We start from the raw sequence: 17,746 nt of genomic DNA on the forward strand, positions 1-17,746 counted from the left end.
CTTATATATACGCATAATACACTCGGTATCATTGATGTGAATTTTTTTTTTTTGGTCATCCATTGTTACGTTTATTTTTTACTATGTCGAAAAAAAGTTAAATAATTCTAAGCTTGTGTAAAAAATCATAGGTGATAAATCACCCAATCCACCTTCTTTGTTTTTTCAATCATCCGTTGTTGTGATTATGATTATTATTTATACTTATTTTGCCTTTTGAATTAGTAATCCCGATAATGTTATCGAATTATATTTTAAAATTATTCATGAATATAAATTTGAGTGGACCTGATCTTAATAGCTACAAGTCTATAACTATGTGAGGTTTTATCTGTACAGTAACAAAAGATGGTTTTAGTAAGCGAAAGTATAAAAATGTGAACAAAGTATTTACACTATTACTAAGAAAGTGACGTAACATCACATTATAACATGTATGGTGTAAGTTGTAACCATGAAATTAAAAAAAAAGGATGGAGATGAAAAAGAAAAAAAAGGACGATCCGTAAAAACGGCCGTCAACGGAAACAGACTCAGGGCCTACCGTCTAGATCTAAGAAAATAGGACACGTGTATGGATCACAGGAAATAGTGGGGACCATAAATTCGAACGGCGTATAGTTATCGAAAGCTATATACACCTTCAATGGATGGTGGGACCAAATTACACGTGGAGCCATCACGTGCTGTCAGTTCGAGTTTCCCGAAGGGTACGAATATTATCTTTAATAAATTCTATTTTTATAAACATCTGATACAGAAGGAAGCCGTTAATGACGGCGTTAAGTAATGGACGGGGAATCTCTTTTTTACTTTCCTCATGAATGATTTGACATTGACGGACCGCAGCCGTTATGCTTAAAAACGGGATTTGTTGTCGCACGATGGTTCCAAAACTCCATTAAATCTTGTTAATTGTTCGAGATACTAACTTTCAATTAATGTTTGCGATAATTTAGTTTAGATACCGAAGCTGATAATACTTGCAAAACGTGTGATTGTAAAGCACAGTAGAAGATTATTACACAAAGTTAAATGAAAATGGGTGACATTGTGTGATGTGAATCAGGTTTGTGGGGTTACATGTGAATCTGTATTTACATGCAATATCATAGTCTGAAGCTATTTATCATATTAAATAGTTGCAGTCTTACGTTAATGTTAATTTTAAGGGCTCCCTACTAATATAAGGTTTGCATTGCATGTTTAATTTATACAATTGAAACTTTAATACGAACAATGTCACCTGAAATACTTTTATATGTATTTAATTGTTACATTATTAGGTGTAGTCTTCGTAAGTAAAAAAAAATGCTAGTTATATTATACTTTGACTTTGACAGTAATCGTAGATTAGCATGTTCACTAATTAAAGATTGGCCTAATTTTTGTTTTCAATTAGAAAAAGATCGAAGATACAAACCGATGATTTAAATTAATTGTGCGCCTTTTGGTAACTAGAGGAAAACTATGGGCATTGTTCAACTCGCAAATCGAAATGCATTTGATTTCCTAAACCCCAATTACAGAATCTTTCTTCTTCTTTTTTCGACTACATAATCTTTCTTTTATAAATATAAATTCCTGTATATAAACTGAGTACAGAATATGTATAACAACGTAATTACTGTAATTTACTATTGTTATTAAAAAAATTACTATTGTTCTTTCTGATCGTACACATTTTAAGACTGATGTTTTCGCTGGGTGAGGGTTAAAACGAAAAAGGCAATTCAGTCAAATTGCTGGAAAAGTAACACAACAATCTGTTAAACTCATTTCATACGGAGTTCAAATCAATTTTTTAAATAATAAAAAATCTGCCACTGTGATTTTATTTTTCATTATTTTTTGAACACCGGGACATGGTTGGTTGAATTATTATTACCATTGAACCTGGGAACTAAAACAGTATCATGAACTGAGTTCAGCTTTTGTATGAATTAAATTATTCACTGGAAAAGCATCTTCAGTTCTCCATCCCTCAAAAGAATCAACTAAAAAGCCCTAAATCTGTATTTTAAAGATTTGACAAAAGGTTAATGATTCTCAGTCTTGTTGATTCTTTTGCTCAACATTTAAAAAATTAATTTAAATGACCGTTTAAATACAACAATTTAGTAGATCCACAAAAATTTCACTAATCAATCAGGTCCTGTGATTTATTAAACCTGAAATCAGCCAAACTGAAAAAGTAAAAATCTCTTTTCAAACTGCAGAAAGTGAAGTAATTTTTGTTTTGTTTTTTACACCGGTTTAAAGTTTTTATTTACCTTAAATATGCTACAGTTATCGTACTACCAAAAATTATATAATATTTGTATATTCTCAGCCTTATCGCTTTCGAGGTGTAGATTTTAGCCCTCATGATTCATTGGTCGTCGAGCCCATCACCACCATTATTTTTTTTTATAATTTCTAAAAAAACATTTTTCAATTATCTGATATTTATTTTTAGTAGTATTATTAGTGGTTTTGTATGATCATTGAAGTGGTAGTAGCAGTGAAAAACAAAGCAATCCCCACCCAATGGTCGATTGCTTAAGATTCTTCACCTAGTCACATGTTCCTCTTCTCTTCTTCACCCTCAAAAGAACTCACAAAAAGCAAACCCTAGATCCGAGATCGGAGACAAAATCAGACCCAATCAGAGAAGAAATGAAGAGAGATCTTCATCAATATCAAGGTCGTAATACTCGATTGTCCAGCCACGGGACTGCAATCGCCGGTTCTTCTTCTTCCTCCTCGTCTTTGCCGGCGGCGGCTTGTGCTAATAAAGACAAGATGATGATGGTAAAGGAAGAAGAAGACGGTGGAAACATGGATGAGCTTCTCGCTGTTCTAGGTTACAAAGTCAGGTCATCGGAGATGGCGGAGGTTGCTTTGAAACTCGAGCAGTTGGAGACGATGATGGGTAATGTTCAGGAAGATGGTTTGTCTCATCTCGCGACGGATACTGTTCACTACAATCCATCGGAGCTTTACTCGTGGCTCGATAATATGCTCTCGGAGCTTAATCCATCGGCGGTTCCGGCGTCTGGCTCTAATGGTTTGAATCCGATTCTGCCTTCGCCGGAGATTGATAACTCGTTTTTCACCGGAGCTGGAGATTCTTCGGCCATTGGTGGTTTCTCGGCTTCCGATTATGACTTGAAAGCCATTCCTGGAAACGCGATTTACCGGAGATCTAATCAATTCGCGATCGATTCTTCGTCTTCCTCGAATAATAATCAGAACAACAAGCGGTTGAAATCATGCTCGAGCCCCGATTCGATGGTTACGTCTACATCAACGGCGGCGCAGATTGGTGGAGTTATCGGAACGACGGCGACGACAACCACCACATCGACGGCGACTGAGTCAACTCGGGCGGTAATCCTGGTCGACTCGCAAGAAAACGGTGTTCGTCTAGTCCACGCGCTTATGGCCTGTGCAGAAGCCATCCAGAGCAACAATTTGACTTTAGCGGAAGCTCTCGTGAAGCAAATCGGGCTCTTGGCTGTGTCTCAAGCAGGAGCCATGAGAAAAGTGGCTACTTATTTCGCCGAAGCTCTCGCACGGCGAATCTACCGTCTCTCTCCGCCGCAGAATCAAATTGACCACTCTCTCTCCGATACTCTCCAGATGCACTTTTACGAGACTTGCCCTTACCTCAAATTCGCTCATTTCACGGCCAATCAAGCCATCCTCGAAGCTTTCGAAGGCAAGAAGAGAGTCCACGTCATCGATTTCTCGATGAACCAAGGTCTTCAGTGGCCGGCGCTTATGCAAGCCCTTGCCCTCCGTGAAGGAGGTCCTCCGGTGTTCCGGTTAACTGGAATTGGTCCTCCGGCGGCAGATAACTCCGATCATCTCCACGAAGTTGGTTGTAAATTAGCTCAGCTTGCGGAAGCGATTCACGTCGAATTTGAATACCGTGGCTTCGTCGCCAACAGCTTGGCCGATCTCGACGCTTCGATGCTCGAGCTCAGACCTAGCGAAATCGAATCCGTGGCGGTTAACTCCGTTTTCGAGCTCCACAAGCTTCTAGGCCGTCCCGGCGGGATCGAAAAAGTCCTCGGCGTTGTGAAACAGATTAAACCGGTGATTTTCACGGTGGTCGAGCAAGAATCGAACCATAACGGACCGGTTTTCGTAGACCGGTTTACTGAATCGCTACATTACTATTCGACTCTGTTTGATTCCCTAGAAGGAGTTCCGAGTAGCCAAGACAAAGTCATGTCGGAAGTTTACTTGGGGAAACAAATTTGCAATCTCGTGGCTTGCGAAGGTCCAGACCGAGTCGAGCGACACGAAATGCTGAGTCAATGGGCAAACCGGTTCGGTTCGTCCGGTTTTGCGCCGGCGCATCTCGGGTCTAACGCGTTTAAGCAAGCGAGTATGCTTTTGGCTCTGTTTAACGGCGGAGAAGGTTATCGTGTGGAGGAGAATAATGGATGTTTGATGTTGGGTTGGCACACTCGGCCGCTCATAACTACCTCCGCTTGGAAGCTCTCGACGGCGCACTGAGTTGACTAATGTCTCGAAGCCGACGGTGATGGTATGGTGAATTTGACTCGGTTATTTGAGTTTGAATCAGTGGACCGGTGATGACATATGTTCGGACCAGACCAAAACCGAACTGAATCGAACCGCTTTGCCTTTTATTTGTTTATTTTCACCTGTTTAAAATTCTTATATCGTTTTTTTTTTGTTTAGGTCATTTTTAATTTATGCTTTTTTTTTGGGATGAATCAGATAGGCAGAGTATATGTATTTACTAAATATTTATATATTTTAGAATAATTCATTCTCGCTTTCATAGCATAAAACAACATATTCTCTTCTCTTTTTTTTTTGTTCTCGTGGCTACAAAAAAGTTATCTTAATAGTAAGTTAATAACTAGTGATACAAGATATTTTAAACTTTTAATGAATTTTTAAAGTAACATTGAGAAGGGTTGAAAGCGAGAGATGTTTGATTATTAGCAACAGTTCTAACTACTTAGGGATATATACTTTTTTTATTATAAGGTTGGGAAACCTTTTTAATAACGTGGAGTTTGATATAACAATTTTTGCTTTTTTATTTTATTTCAATTTTCTTATTGGCTGGTATCGCAATATCACATGATGGATATTGGGTAGGAATCTACTCAGTGCCGTTAGAGTGTTAGGGATCTAAAACAAATGACAAAAAAAGAATTTTCATTTTGCTATAATCATTTCTAAAAAAATATAAGTTGTAAATCAGATTTAAATATTATTTTATAAGATATTAGAGATTACTAATGTTTTTTCTTAATTTATAATAAATTTTCAATCACAAAAAATACATATTGACTAATATACTAAATAAAAATACAAAAAATTGAAAACCTTAAAACTTGTTTAATATTAAGGGAGCTTAAGGCAAATGCCTTATTTTTTCTTCATTAAGCACGGTTCTGGATTTTCCTCATCGGTGTATAGAAAAACAAAGAAATTATATGAGTTATGGTGAAGATATTCTTTAGAGTTTAGACCTATAGACTTCACACTGTGAATTTGTGATACATGTTAAAAAGATTTTATTTGCCGACCTCTGTAACTTACCAACGTTGTTTGGTTAAGTATGAATAAACAAACTCTGGTACAGTCATAGACTTATACATATTTTTTATTTTTTTGGGTGTACACGTATTAAGTGTATTACTATCTTTTTAAATCCAAAATCTGGTAGATGCATATCTGTAAAGTGCTTAATAGTATTTTAAACCGCCGTGTTAGTTATCTCAAATGTAACCCACACATTATAGCTCCATAATCTAAAAAAAAAATACTCAAAATGTTACGAATTTTTTTATAAACAAATGCCCTCAGCCACAGGCCAGCTCAGTTGATCAGAAGGATCGAACGGACCCATATCATTATTTGAATATAGAGAGTTACTAATCTAATCTTATCTCAAAAAAATGCAAGACATTTATTTTAATTAGATACAAAGGAAGGTCCCACAGCATGAAATGCTTTTTGACCACCAAGTTGCCAACTTGCATGTGTGCAAATTCTCCTTTGACCCCACGCTTGATTTTTTTTTTCCTTTCCTCTATCACATCGAGTTTCAATTTTATATTGCAGGTTGCATATATTAATCTATCATTGTCCTTCCAAATATTTCATCACAGTATTTTATCATTAATATTATGCAGAAACATTGAATATCGGCAATTATTTGTCTGCAAGATTCGATATTTCTACAACTTTTTATAATAGTGTGATTGTGTGAATCGAATTTCCATTTTCCTTCCTCGTAAATGTTATTTTTGTATAATAATATTGGTAGCTAACATTTCAATATTTCTATGAATTTTTTTCTTCCAAAGCTATTAAAATCTATAAGTAACACTTTTTGATAAATTGATAGGATAGTTATATGAAACAAGTGTACCAGATTTTGTTAAACTCGTATCAAAGTAGGTTAGAGTTAATGTAATTTACACCAAAGTAGTCAAAGCCGATTAACATAAATAATTTACACCAAAGGATCGACATTCCATATGTATAGTTTTCCGAAACAAGGTTCGTGTAGTCGGTCCATTGATCTGTATAACGTCAGAAATTTATTTGGGACAGTAGGCGGACCAGATTGAATAATGCTACATCGTTTTCAATATTATCAAAAGACAAAGGAGGCACCGAAAAGCAAACCGAAAATATATTACTCACCTTTCTATTTATAACCTTTTTTGTCAACTTTTATTTCTAACTTTATAAGACCACTATATTATACGGGTTACATTTATAGACAACTTAAGAACACGGTGAAAGTGGTTAATTACATGCAGATAAATTCCAGGAACATTTTATCAAACACAAACAAAATACAGTGAATAGCTTTAAAAATGTGTTTCTTTCTTAAAAAAAAAATATAAATTTCTAGGGGTGTTCTAAAAAAAAGCAAGGAAAATATATATATTCGTGAACATGGGAATAGATCGGTGCATGTCAAGGACCAGTTAGATGAATGTGACATTTGATTTTTTATTGACCTAATTCCGAGTTAACCACATTCGTACAGTTCATTATAAATTATTTTTACGTTCGGACGAACAGTTCCATTTAATAATATTACCTTTGACTAATATATGTTATTTTTTTCAACAAAAAAATAACAACTATATATACATATTATCATATGTTTTTGGGACCAAATTTAATGAGTAATTAATACGGTTGACATCCCAATCCGCCCTCCCTTGGGAATCAGACGTAAACCGACGATATCAATCCTAACTCCCCCAACCGCCCCTCTCAGTGAGCCCAACACCCTCTCTAGACCCGTGGGCCCAACGTCCTCTCTATAAGCTTGGCCCAACATCCTCTCTAGGCCCGTTGGCCCACCACTGTCCGACGGTCGGGAGTCGTTAGTCTGGAAGGCTCGTAAGACTTGTCTACTGTCCCTGCAATCACCACATGATATTTCCCCGTGCTTTATCCTCACTCGCATGGTACCACAGAGAACTTCCCGGTAAGTAACCCATCCTGAGACTACTCCAGCATCAGCACGCTTAACTCTGGAGTTTTCTCAGCACACTTGACCGGAAAAGATAAGTGCACTTTGTTAACATAGGCAGCCAAATCAATTCTTATAAGCCTTTCCGACTACCCAGAAATCGGGGTGTTACAATTCTCCCCGACTTCCAAGGAATTCGTCCCCGAATTTTCCCTTTACCCCTACAGTGCTTGTACCAGGATCGTTCACCCTGGTACGGTGTGAGGCCACATGACGACTCCACACACGAGGTTGGGTGTCGGCTCTAATACCACTTGTGACATCCCAACCCGCCCTCCCTTTGGGAACCAGGCGCGGACCAGCGATATCAATCCTAACTCCCCCCAACCGCCCATCCCAGTGAGCCCAACGCCCTCTCTAGGCCCGTGAGCCAAACATCCTCTCTATAGGCCCGTTGGCCCAACGTCCTCTCTAGGCCCGTTGGCCCACCATTGTCCGACGGTCGGGAGTCGTTAGTCTGGAAGGCTCGTAAGATTTGTTTACTGTCCCTGCAATCACCACATGATCTTTTCCGTGCTTTGTCCTCACTCGTACGGTACCACCAAGAACTTCCCGGTAGATCACCCATCCTGAGACTACTCCAGCATCAGCACGCTTAACTCTGGAGTTTTCTCAGCACACTTGAACGGAAAAGATAAGTGCACTTTGTTGACATAGGTAGCCAAATCAATTCTTATAAGCCTTTCCGACTACCCAGAAATCAGAATGTTATAGTTACACAGTATTATGAGTCATCAATCAGTGGAAACTGAAAATAGCATTTCAACTCACTAAATCAGGATAAGTATTAATGCCTCTCTCATTTTATAGATACACAGAGAACTTTCATTCGGAGTTACTTGTACCATCAACATTATCATCTATATATGTATTTAATTTACCAATTATTAATTTCGAATGCAAAAGAACTGCATTCATTCATTAACTGAAATATAAAAATATGAGCAAAAATGCCATAGCAAGAGGATTATCAATTGCTTGCCAATTGCCATACTAAGGGCAACCTCAATGGGAGAGACCCATCAGAGTCTCTAGACCTATATTATAATTGTTTTTAAGCTAAAAGTGAGATTAGAAACTGGTTTTAGAAACCTTTTGTTTTGGACTATGCAATGGGAGAGACCAAAAAGTAATAGAAACCTAAACATCAACAATCTGTTGTTTGATTTTATCACTTTTCAATAATCAAGTTAGAAATGGAGGTGTTTTGTGGTCGGAGAAGTGGAGTTGTTAAAAAATTGAATCATCAATTTTCGTTTATGAGATTTTATAAACTCTCCTATACTTTATTTTAATGAAACTACAACTTACGAGTAACAGAGTAAACCTTTTCAAATCTATAAAAAAAGAGGCAAAAGAATGAGTTTCTGGCGAAAAACAGATCACTTGATCTTCTTCTTCGACCTCAACTGCAAAAGAATCAGGAACCAGAAGTTAGTAATTCATCACGCAAACGCAGTAAAGCAAACGAATCCAAGGGAACTGAAACTAAACCTGGTTGCTGTGGCCACACTTCTTCTTCCTGCAGTTCACAGCCCTTGGGTGCAGACGAGTGTAACACCTAAATCGAAACGTTACTCAACAATGAGAAACAACTTCACACAAGACTTGGATCATTTACATCAAAGAAGGCTCAATGATACCTCCCCTTAGCCTCGGAACAAGATGAATAGTGGATTCCGTTTACATCCAAAATGTGAATTGAATCAACAAAGAAAGAACCATAGCTTTAAGGAGGAAACCCATTTGACTAAATTTCATTCTTCCAGAGATTCCAACAGAATTGATAAGAGATCACAATAACATTTCAGAAAGCTAAAAGCCAGGGTCACTCAAGTGGATGGATACCTTCTATATCCTAGATCTTGGCCTTGACATTGTCGATCGTGTGGGAGGACTCTACCTCGAAGGTTATGGTCTTTCCAGTGAGTGTTTTTACAAAAATCTGCATCTTTGCCTTCGTCTTCTTCGCCGCAAGACTCAAAAATGCGAAGGTGATAAAATAATTTTTTTTGGTTCGCCTTCCCTTTCGCAGTCACGTTTCGAACCAATGAGCCCCTGTCTGAGAACCGCCGACAATCGGAGAAGCTGCCGAAGACAGATTGTGTTCTCCTCGATTTCGTCGAAGAAGAGAACAAATGGAAGAAATGAAAACTATCGTGAAATCGGGAAAATGAAATGACAGAGAAAAAAAAAATAATTTTTTCTCCCAAATTATTTAACAATAATATCTCGCCACGTGTGGGAAAAAACGTCTTCAAAAATCTTCTAAAGTCCCCTAATAGAAGACGTTTCTGCGAAATAAGAAACACACCCTCAATTGTTTATTATTAAGTTTTTGTTAAATACCCACTAAAAACTGCGTTAAAAATGCTCTAAGAACATTCTCAACGCAGTATTTAATGCGTTTCTTACAGAAACTTATTAATATAAATATTAAACTCGGTCTCTTTAGATTACAAAACGTTTCTTATTTGGGGACAATTAGAGTAAAATAAGAAACATTTTTACCTCCACGTGTCTACGGAATATTGGTTACAAAAGTAAATAACAAAAAAAATTTTGGGATCTTTTTTCTCCCCTCGAATATTTTTTTTTTCGATTCGTTCTTGTCTTCTCCGTTGAAGGCCACGAGTATTTGATTCTTCTCCGACGGTTTCTCCGACAGTGCGCGGTTCTCCGGTGGCTCTTGGCTTCCAAACCGCAATCCCTCTGTGACGGCGCTCCAGGTAAGTGTTCCAAACCCTAATCCCCTCTCTCTTATGTGGTTTACTCGGTTCAATACTGTCTTTACACGGAGAAACGAGTGAATGTGTAGGAACAAATTAATGTTTTGACTCGCTATTGATCTTTGGGTTAGGTGGTTGTCCACTTATGGTTTAATTGAAATCTACTAAGCGATTAGAGCCCGTTTCGTGCAGATATGTGCAATCTCCAATTCCTGGGAGTGGTGGCACCGGAGGAGAGAGCATTGGTGACAGGGGGATAAACTCTCAGAAATTGACTACTGATGATGCTTTGACGTACTTGAAGGAGGTCAAAGAGAGGTTTCAAGATCAAAGGGACAAATATGATATGTTCCTTGAGGTTATGAAATATTTTAAGGCACAAAGGTAATATCTTTCTAACTTGTCAAACTGATTTTTTCTAGCTGGAAGGCATCTAAAGACGTTCTTCATCTTGCATTTACAGGACCGAAACATCTGGTGTGATTGCACGGGTGAAGGAGTTGTTCAAGGGGCATATCAATTTGATTTTCGGGTTTAACACCTTTTTGACTAAGGGATTTGAAATAACACTCGATGAAGAAGAAGCTCCACCAAAGAAAACTGTTGAATTTGAAGAAGCCATACATTTTGTAAATAAGATTAAGGTGGGGAAAGTTTCTCATATATTGTTTTCTTTTGAACTGACCTTACACCTTGTAGATCATTGTACCAGTCTCCTTTTTGCTACTGCAGAAACGGTTCCAGCACGATGAAGATGTCACACTGAAATTTCTCAAATTTTTATAGCTCTGATATCTGTTTGTTAGGTATCGACTCTTTTTGAGGACCACCTGGATTTGCTTGAAGAGTTTACTAGGTTTTTGCCTGAGTCTTTGGCTTCTCATTCAGCAGCCCAGTCGAATGTTAATAGAGAAGGTATGTTATTGTTGTCAGGTCCCTCATTTCTGTGCTGATACGTTTTCATCATCAGGATCACCGACGACGAGAAAGAGCTGTGGCTTCTCGGGGTGACCGTGATCATAGTGTTGACCGATCCAACCATAATGATGATAAAGCAATGGTTAAGATGCACTGAGAGCAGAGGAAACACGTTGATAAGGAGGATAGAGAAAGGAGATGCACCGAGAGCAGAGAAAACACGTTGATAAGGAGAATAGAGAAAAGACGATGCACCATGTTTTTTTTTAAATCTCTTAAGAGTTTCTATCGTTGTACGGACTAAAACTAAAGGTTTCTAATCCAAGTGTTTTAATCAACTTTATGATGAGATAATAATAAAATATTGACTAAGAGATCCATATGGGGTTTTGCGTTAATGATGCTCTAAGATACCACAAGATGTGCGACATGAGGCGATGATGGTAAATAGAGTTTTGGATTGAGGGAGCAATATGATTAGTCAAGACATGTCGAAGTTTAGAAGTAGTTCTGTAAAATAGTGTAGTTTAAAAACAAAAGTTTCTTCTTTTTAGATGTTTTTTTTTGGGGAAGTTGAAATGTGATTGTAGTCATGGACTCATAATAGTTATTAGTCAACTTCTCCTTTCACCATTGACCGAAAATAAACGTCATTTCTTAACTATAGAGTTTTATGTTTTAACTAATATGTCAGCCCAAATAAAAACAAATGGGCCGAGAAAAGCCCACAAAATAACGGTCAATTAAAAAGGGGGTCGATAGAATAATCAATTAAAACGAATAAACAAGTTTCGCGCGTGTTCTCGTTTCACTTCTTTGGATCTCTCTTTCTTCTCCAAGAATCGACCAAGAATCGAATTTCAGAAAATGGCAGGTCTTCCTGGCGGTTTTAATAAAAACGATGCTGCCTATCAACTCGTAAGACTCTATCAATTCGTAAGATTTCATCAATCATGCATCGTTTTCCGATGATTTTTGATTATAATCTCTCTCCCTTTGTTTCTTCTTTCTCTGTTCTGTTTTAGATTGATACGAAAATCGCAGAATGCATGTCAACGTACATGACAAAGGAAGAGATTGTGAAACATTTACGGGATCAACATAGAGTCCCACCTGTATCAACCCAAAAGGGTAAGTTCCTTTTTCACCGAATCAATTAATGGGGCTTGAAGATGAAATCTTCGATAATTCGACTCTTTATTTTGTAGTTTTGTATGATCTTGAACAAGCGAATCCACTTCAATTCGAATCCTACTATGAAGCTTGCAACGAACATCGGATACGTCAGATGATTGATCTCCTTCCAGGAAGTAAGCAAATAGAACCCAGAAACTGGTTTTCATAAAGAACATACTTTTTTGGGGGTTTGGTGAAGAAGTGATGGTTTTAAGTTTTTGTTTGTTTGAATCTCTTGTGATTGTTGTGTGGACGTAATTCACCTTTTGAAGGGATCCTTGTCTCTAATAGAGAGTATCTCGGGATATACATAAGAATATCTGGAATAAGTAAAGTAAAGGAATAACATATAGAAGAGAAGGAATATAGAAGTAAAATAAAGGAATAACATATAAGAGAGAATCTATCTTTAGACAATAACAAATCTTAGATTATCACAAATCTACTAATATAACAACGGAATATGTCAACAGCTCCTTGGTCACCAAGAAAGGGCACTACAAGACCTACAATACATCATCAGTTTCCTTCTACTGCTTCTCGCTGTAAATAAACTTGTACTTATTCCTTGAGTTTATCAGTATCACTGTGTTGACCTAATACAACTTGAAGAATTTGTTTGTTGACATTGTTTTTTGCTTCTGTTAGCAATGGGGACTCCTGCAAATATCCAGAGAGATGCTGATGCTCATGCTGCTCCATCATCATCATCACAATTCTCTGCTACTTCTGATTCTGGTGTTGCCCCACGGCCAATTTCTCCCAGTAATAAATCAACTCACTTTTCCCTCTGTTTCTTAGATTATCACAAATCTTTACTAATATAACAAAGGAATATGCTAACAGCTTCGACGCCAGGAATGGACACTACAAAACCTTCACTTTGGTGGAGGAGACAGCAACAGCAACGGCAACAGCAACAGCAACAGCAACAGCTTCTTTCTACTGCTTCTCGCTGTAAATAAACTTCTACTTGTTCCTTGAGTTTATCACTGTGTGTACCTAATACAACTTGAAGAATCTGTTTGTTGACATTGTCTTTGCTTCTGTTAGTTATGGGGACTACTCCACGTGCCCAGAGAGATGCATCATCATCACGAGTGCCTCCTAATGCTGGTCATGCCCTAATCCCTTATCAGCAGATTCCAAGTCAAACCGGACAGCCACTTTATCCCAGTAATTAGTCTACTCTCTTGTCCCTCTGTTTCTCTCTTTTTGCCTTCCTGAATCTCAAACCTTGTCCTCTTTCTTTTTTTTTTTTTTGTTTGTCTTTGACTTCTTTTAGCAGCTGATATTTGGAGGGAGCTTTTGACTATTATGGCTCAGATTAAGAGTAATACAGACCAGATGCTCGCACTCATGACTGCTGGACATGGATTTGGACCACCACCACTCATGAGACAGCGAGTTGGGAATGACCAAATGATGCGGGATCAGAAGGTGGACCAACCATCACCCCCTAAGAGACGGCGAGTTAGGAACGCGCAAATGATAGTTGTCAATGAACGAGAAGCAGCGGACCTACAGAACCAGGACGTGGACCAACCACCACCCCTTGTCAATCAACCAGTAGCAGTGGGCCTGCAGCATCAGGAGCAAGTGAGAGAGCAATGAATCAGCAGCGAATTAGGAGAAACAACCACCACAATAAACGCATGGACATACCCGGAGTCAAGGCATTGAAGATACATTGACAGAGAGATCAGATACTCACATACTCACATTAGCATAGTTTTTGATTACCAGAAATCATTGAAGAGACATACAGTATGTCGCTATGATGCTTCGTTGCTTACTTTCTCTATCTCATCGTATTCACTACAAGTAGCAGTTTAAAAAACTTTGTATATTAGTTTTTCCTGTTTTGTTGCTCGGCTTCTCCAGGCTTTGTATTGTTGGTCCCAAACCTGAAACTGTGGGCATAAACATGTTAAGAACATTTATTCTATCAAATCTCATTTCATTTATTTTGTGGCAAGATACAACAACATAAAGAAACCGAAACACAAGTCTTGTGATGCCTAATCCTCTGATAAACGACTAACGAAATACGATTTACAGTGGAGGAAAAGGGCAAATGGTCGAAGCTATTAAGAGACTCACACCCTTTGAAATGGTGGCAACCGGTGCTTGGCTTGAGACAAGTAGTGTTGAATTGTTTTGTTTCATATGGTGCAGCTTTCTTTTGTGTTTCATTCTGCAAATAAGACAGGGGCTATTAGTGTGACTAATATAGACAAAACATGAGTTCTTTGATGGAAATATCAAAACCAAGCTACTACTTAAAGGAAGAAGCTTCATCACCTTCTCGCTTAATTTAAACAACGGACAACAAACGACAGATTTAAATATAGACAAGGGGATTAAAAACTTTATCACGTTAATAGCTTCCTAAGAGTTTTGCACTGGGACCAAGTAAAATCCATTAATACTACAAACTTAAGAACATTTCCCTGCCAGTTTACCCTAACTTTTTCACAGGAGTCCCTGTAAGTAATCCTCGTCTCCAAAGTTTACGGCTACTTCCAGATTCCAAAATCATTGTGTTGGTCTTACATTATCATACAACAATCGATGAGATTAAGAGAGTCTATGCTCACCATGGTTAAATCCAGTTAATGCACTTGCAATACCACAGTACACCTGTTCCAATATGTTAAAAAAGATGCTTATAAACATAAATGACCCTCGCTTGATCTGATATGAAGCAGAACACATGAACAAATAGAAACTTCGAACTGGCACTTACCAAGTCGAATATTTTTTTTTTTGTTTCGAAAATAATTTTGCACCTTTTAAAATCTCCAAATCACCATCAACACTTGCCGCGTTTTTGGTATCAGTTTGTTCATAATTGTTTTCTTTATCTCCGTTTCATACAAGGTTTGAACTCAATTCATATATCGATCAATTGTGGCGCTGCTAGTATTGGTATGACTAAAAGAGTCCTAAAAGGACCAAACAATCTTAAATACACACAGGAAATGAATCTTACACTACAAATCAACAAAAACAAGTTTTGGTTCAGAAGAATGAATTCGTGGTTAGAAAACAAATTGCTGGAGATGAGAGAAACAGGTTACAACTGGGTCAAACTAAAAGTGGGAAATGGACAAAACTAGTCGATCATTGGTCGGAAATCGGTCGCCATTTGGGAATCTGATTGAATTCTTAAAGCCAAAATGGGTGTCTCTATGAACTCTTTCTATGATCAGAGAAACCAGGTGATATTCCAATCCTCTACTCTATCATCCATTCAACTTGTAGAGGATACAAAAATGGCCAAAAATTACTACACAGTGAAGGTCTACAAATTGGTACCTTGTGGAAGAGTGTGGTTTTGGTATCCCCAAGCACAGAGTTGACTCGTCTATTCGGCTATGAACTCATCGACAGAGCTTCAGATCCGTCGCCTCAATCCTTTCCTCCATCGACACAATCACACAACCATTCGTAACTTGCGAGAATCTAACTCAATTCTTCTCAGATTTGCTGGAAATTTGCTTCGATTGGGGTTTTCTCCACTTTCTCTCCGGTTTTATGTTTCCCGGTTTGGCTTTGTTGTATGCTTTCAACAATTTCTCTTTTAATGGAGAGTAAGAGATAAATATAAAAATCTGTTTGATAAAAAAAAAGTAATTCTTGAGAAATCTTAATGTGGAAAATAATGTAGTTTGGAAAAAATATAGTTAAAAAGACACTGTTTTTTGAGATGTTTTTTTTTTTTCCGGGATGTCTATACAAAATGCAATTCTGAAAATGACTTTCATCAAATTATTTTATTGTTGATATCATTTATATTTATTAAAAAATCAAGAAAAAGTTCAGATATGTTTGATATGCTCTCGGAAAACTTGGGACGGGTCTTGATTTATACCGACAATCGCATTGATTATAACGAAGAAATAGGTTATCTCTTATTGATGAAGATGTTTAGATAATTTGCGATGCATGGAATCAATGGACTATGTTACCAAAAAAAAAAAAGGATTGCAACTAATAATTTTCTTATAATCACAGGGAAGATGGTAATGTGAGATAGAGGATGATCGATGAAGGACAAAGAAAATAACAGAGTTGATGCAATGATGTAGAGTGCACACGCCTTATATGCAAAAGGAAACAAGGTGTAAAAAATGCATGCCACATACGGTAAATTAATTAGGAGGATTTTTTTTATAAAAATCGAGACTTCCATCTGTTGTTGATTACCTGATTACTAAATTGATTAAAGAAAAGATTTCTTTCAAAATAATTGTGTCAAATTTGAGTTCTGATATAGGATAATGACTAATTAAACATGATTTGAGTTTGATTATATTTAAACTCAAATCATGTAACTAACCGATCTGAGTTCTTATATGTACAAAAATTATGAACTGTTGTGTATCTAAAATGGAATCACAGTAAGATCAATTAACATATGACCTATCCAGTGTAGGTAAACGTGTATAATACCACGTCTAGTCGCGGCATAAATGTATTACTATATAATACTTTCTTTCATTATAGTTGATTTTTTAGGTTTTTTTTTTGTTTCATAATATTTGATTTCATACATCTAATTAATGCATGTTTCTTCTTTAAATTGAATGAATAATATTAATGCATGTTGCTTTACTTTATTAATGCACAGTTAAAAAAAAATAATAATAAAAATAATGAAATCAGTTGTAAAAATAATTTAATTAACAAAAATAAACAATAAATAATTGAACATTTATAGCTTTCTTAATCTGTGTGTAAATATTCAGAAAATCAACTATAATGAAACAAAGGGAGTATATAATTTTCTTTTTAATATTTACGATCCAAAAACACAAGAGAACATTTTATATAAATACAATGGTAATATTAATATCACCAATCCATCACATGAATATGTAAAAAAATCCAATGAATTTTTAATAGCTAGCTTTTGCGTTGAATTTTTAATAGTTGTTTAGATATAATGGATTACTCATAATCTCACTATAATAAAAGGGAATTGAAATGTGGTTGTCATTAGTCAACTTATAGTCATTAGTCAACATCTCCTTAATTTCACCATATAACGTCATTTCTTACTATTGACGGTAGAATTTTATGTTTAACTACGATATGTCAGCCCAAATAAAAACAAATGGGCCGAGAAAAGGCCCTAAAATAACGGTAAACGGAATTAATGAATCTATTTAAAAAGGGGAGTCGATAAAATAATCAATTAAAACGAGCAAACCAGTCTTGCGCGCGTTCCCGTTTCACTTCTTTGGCTCTCTTTTTCTTCTCCAAGAATCGAATTTCAGAAAATGGCAGGTCTTTCTGGCAGCAGTTTTAAGAAAAACGATCTTCTCTATGAACTGGTAAGACTCTATCAATTCGTAAGATTTCAACAATCATGCATCGTTTT

The 17,746-nt window shown here is 36.9% G+C and overlaps 2 protein-coding genes, 1 long non-coding RNA gene and 1 pseudogene across 7 annotated transcripts; 2 read left to right on the forward strand and 2 right to left on the reverse strand.

Moving 5' to 3' along the window:
* The first annotated feature begins 2,465 nt into the window (after nucleotides 1-2,465).
* LOC18012874 (DELLA protein RGA2) lies at nucleotides 2,466-4,806 on the forward strand. The gene has a single exon (XM_006395816.2). The coding sequence runs from the start codon at nucleotides 2,659-2,661 to the stop codon at nucleotides 4,507-4,509; it is 1,851 nt and encodes a 616-aa protein (XP_006395878.1). The 5' UTR covers nucleotides 2,466-2,658; the 3' UTR covers nucleotides 4,510-4,806.
* A 4,110-nt stretch (nucleotides 4,807-8,916) lies between these two features.
* Nucleotides 8,917-9,485, reverse strand: LOC112083556 (annotated as a pseudogene).
* A 623-nt stretch (nucleotides 9,486-10,108) lies between these two features.
* On the forward strand, nucleotides 10,109-11,550 carry LOC18013252 (paired amphipathic helix protein Sin3-like 2). Of its 4 annotated transcripts, none has more exons than XR_002897619.1 (5): nucleotides 10,109-10,263; nucleotides 10,456-10,647; nucleotides 10,727-10,907; nucleotides 10,996-11,119; nucleotides 11,234-11,550. XR_002897619.1 is itself a non-coding variant. In XM_024150922.1 (5 exons), the coding sequence occupies exons 2-5, from the start codon at nucleotides 10,610-10,612 to the stop codon at nucleotides 11,406-11,408; spliced, it is 444 nt and encodes a 147-aa protein (XP_024006690.1). In that variant the 5' UTR covers nucleotides 10,109-10,263; nucleotides 10,456-10,609; the 3' UTR covers nucleotides 11,409-11,550. The 4 variants fall into 4 exon arrangements, 1 of the variants encoding a protein (XP_024006690.1); XM_024150922.1 differs by having other exon boundaries at nucleotides 11,070-11,119; XR_002897618.1 differs by having other exon boundaries at nucleotides 10,996-11,550.
* Nucleotides 11,551-13,093: 1,543 nt separating this feature from the next.
* LOC18013253 lies at nucleotides 13,094-15,927 on the reverse strand. 2 transcript variants are annotated; one of them, XR_002897670.1, is made up of 5 exons: nucleotides 15,679-15,927; nucleotides 14,958-15,000; nucleotides 14,461-14,554; nucleotides 14,023-14,270; nucleotides 13,094-13,938 (listed from the first exon to the last, which is right to left on the reverse strand). It is a non-coding gene; the product is annotated as an uncharacterized LOC18013253 (long non-coding RNA). The 2 variants fall into 2 exon arrangements; XR_002897669.1 differs by having other exon boundaries at nucleotides 13,094-14,270.
* Between the last annotated feature and the right edge of the window lie 1,819 nt (nucleotides 15,928-17,746).

Source organism: Eutrema salsugineum, unplaced genomic scaffold, assembly GCF_000478725.1.
Source record: "Eutrema salsugineum unplaced genomic scaffold, Eutsalg1_0 scaffold_6, whole genome shotgun sequence".
NCBI lineage: Eukaryota > Viridiplantae > Streptophyta > Magnoliopsida > Brassicales > Brassicaceae > Eutrema > Eutrema salsugineum.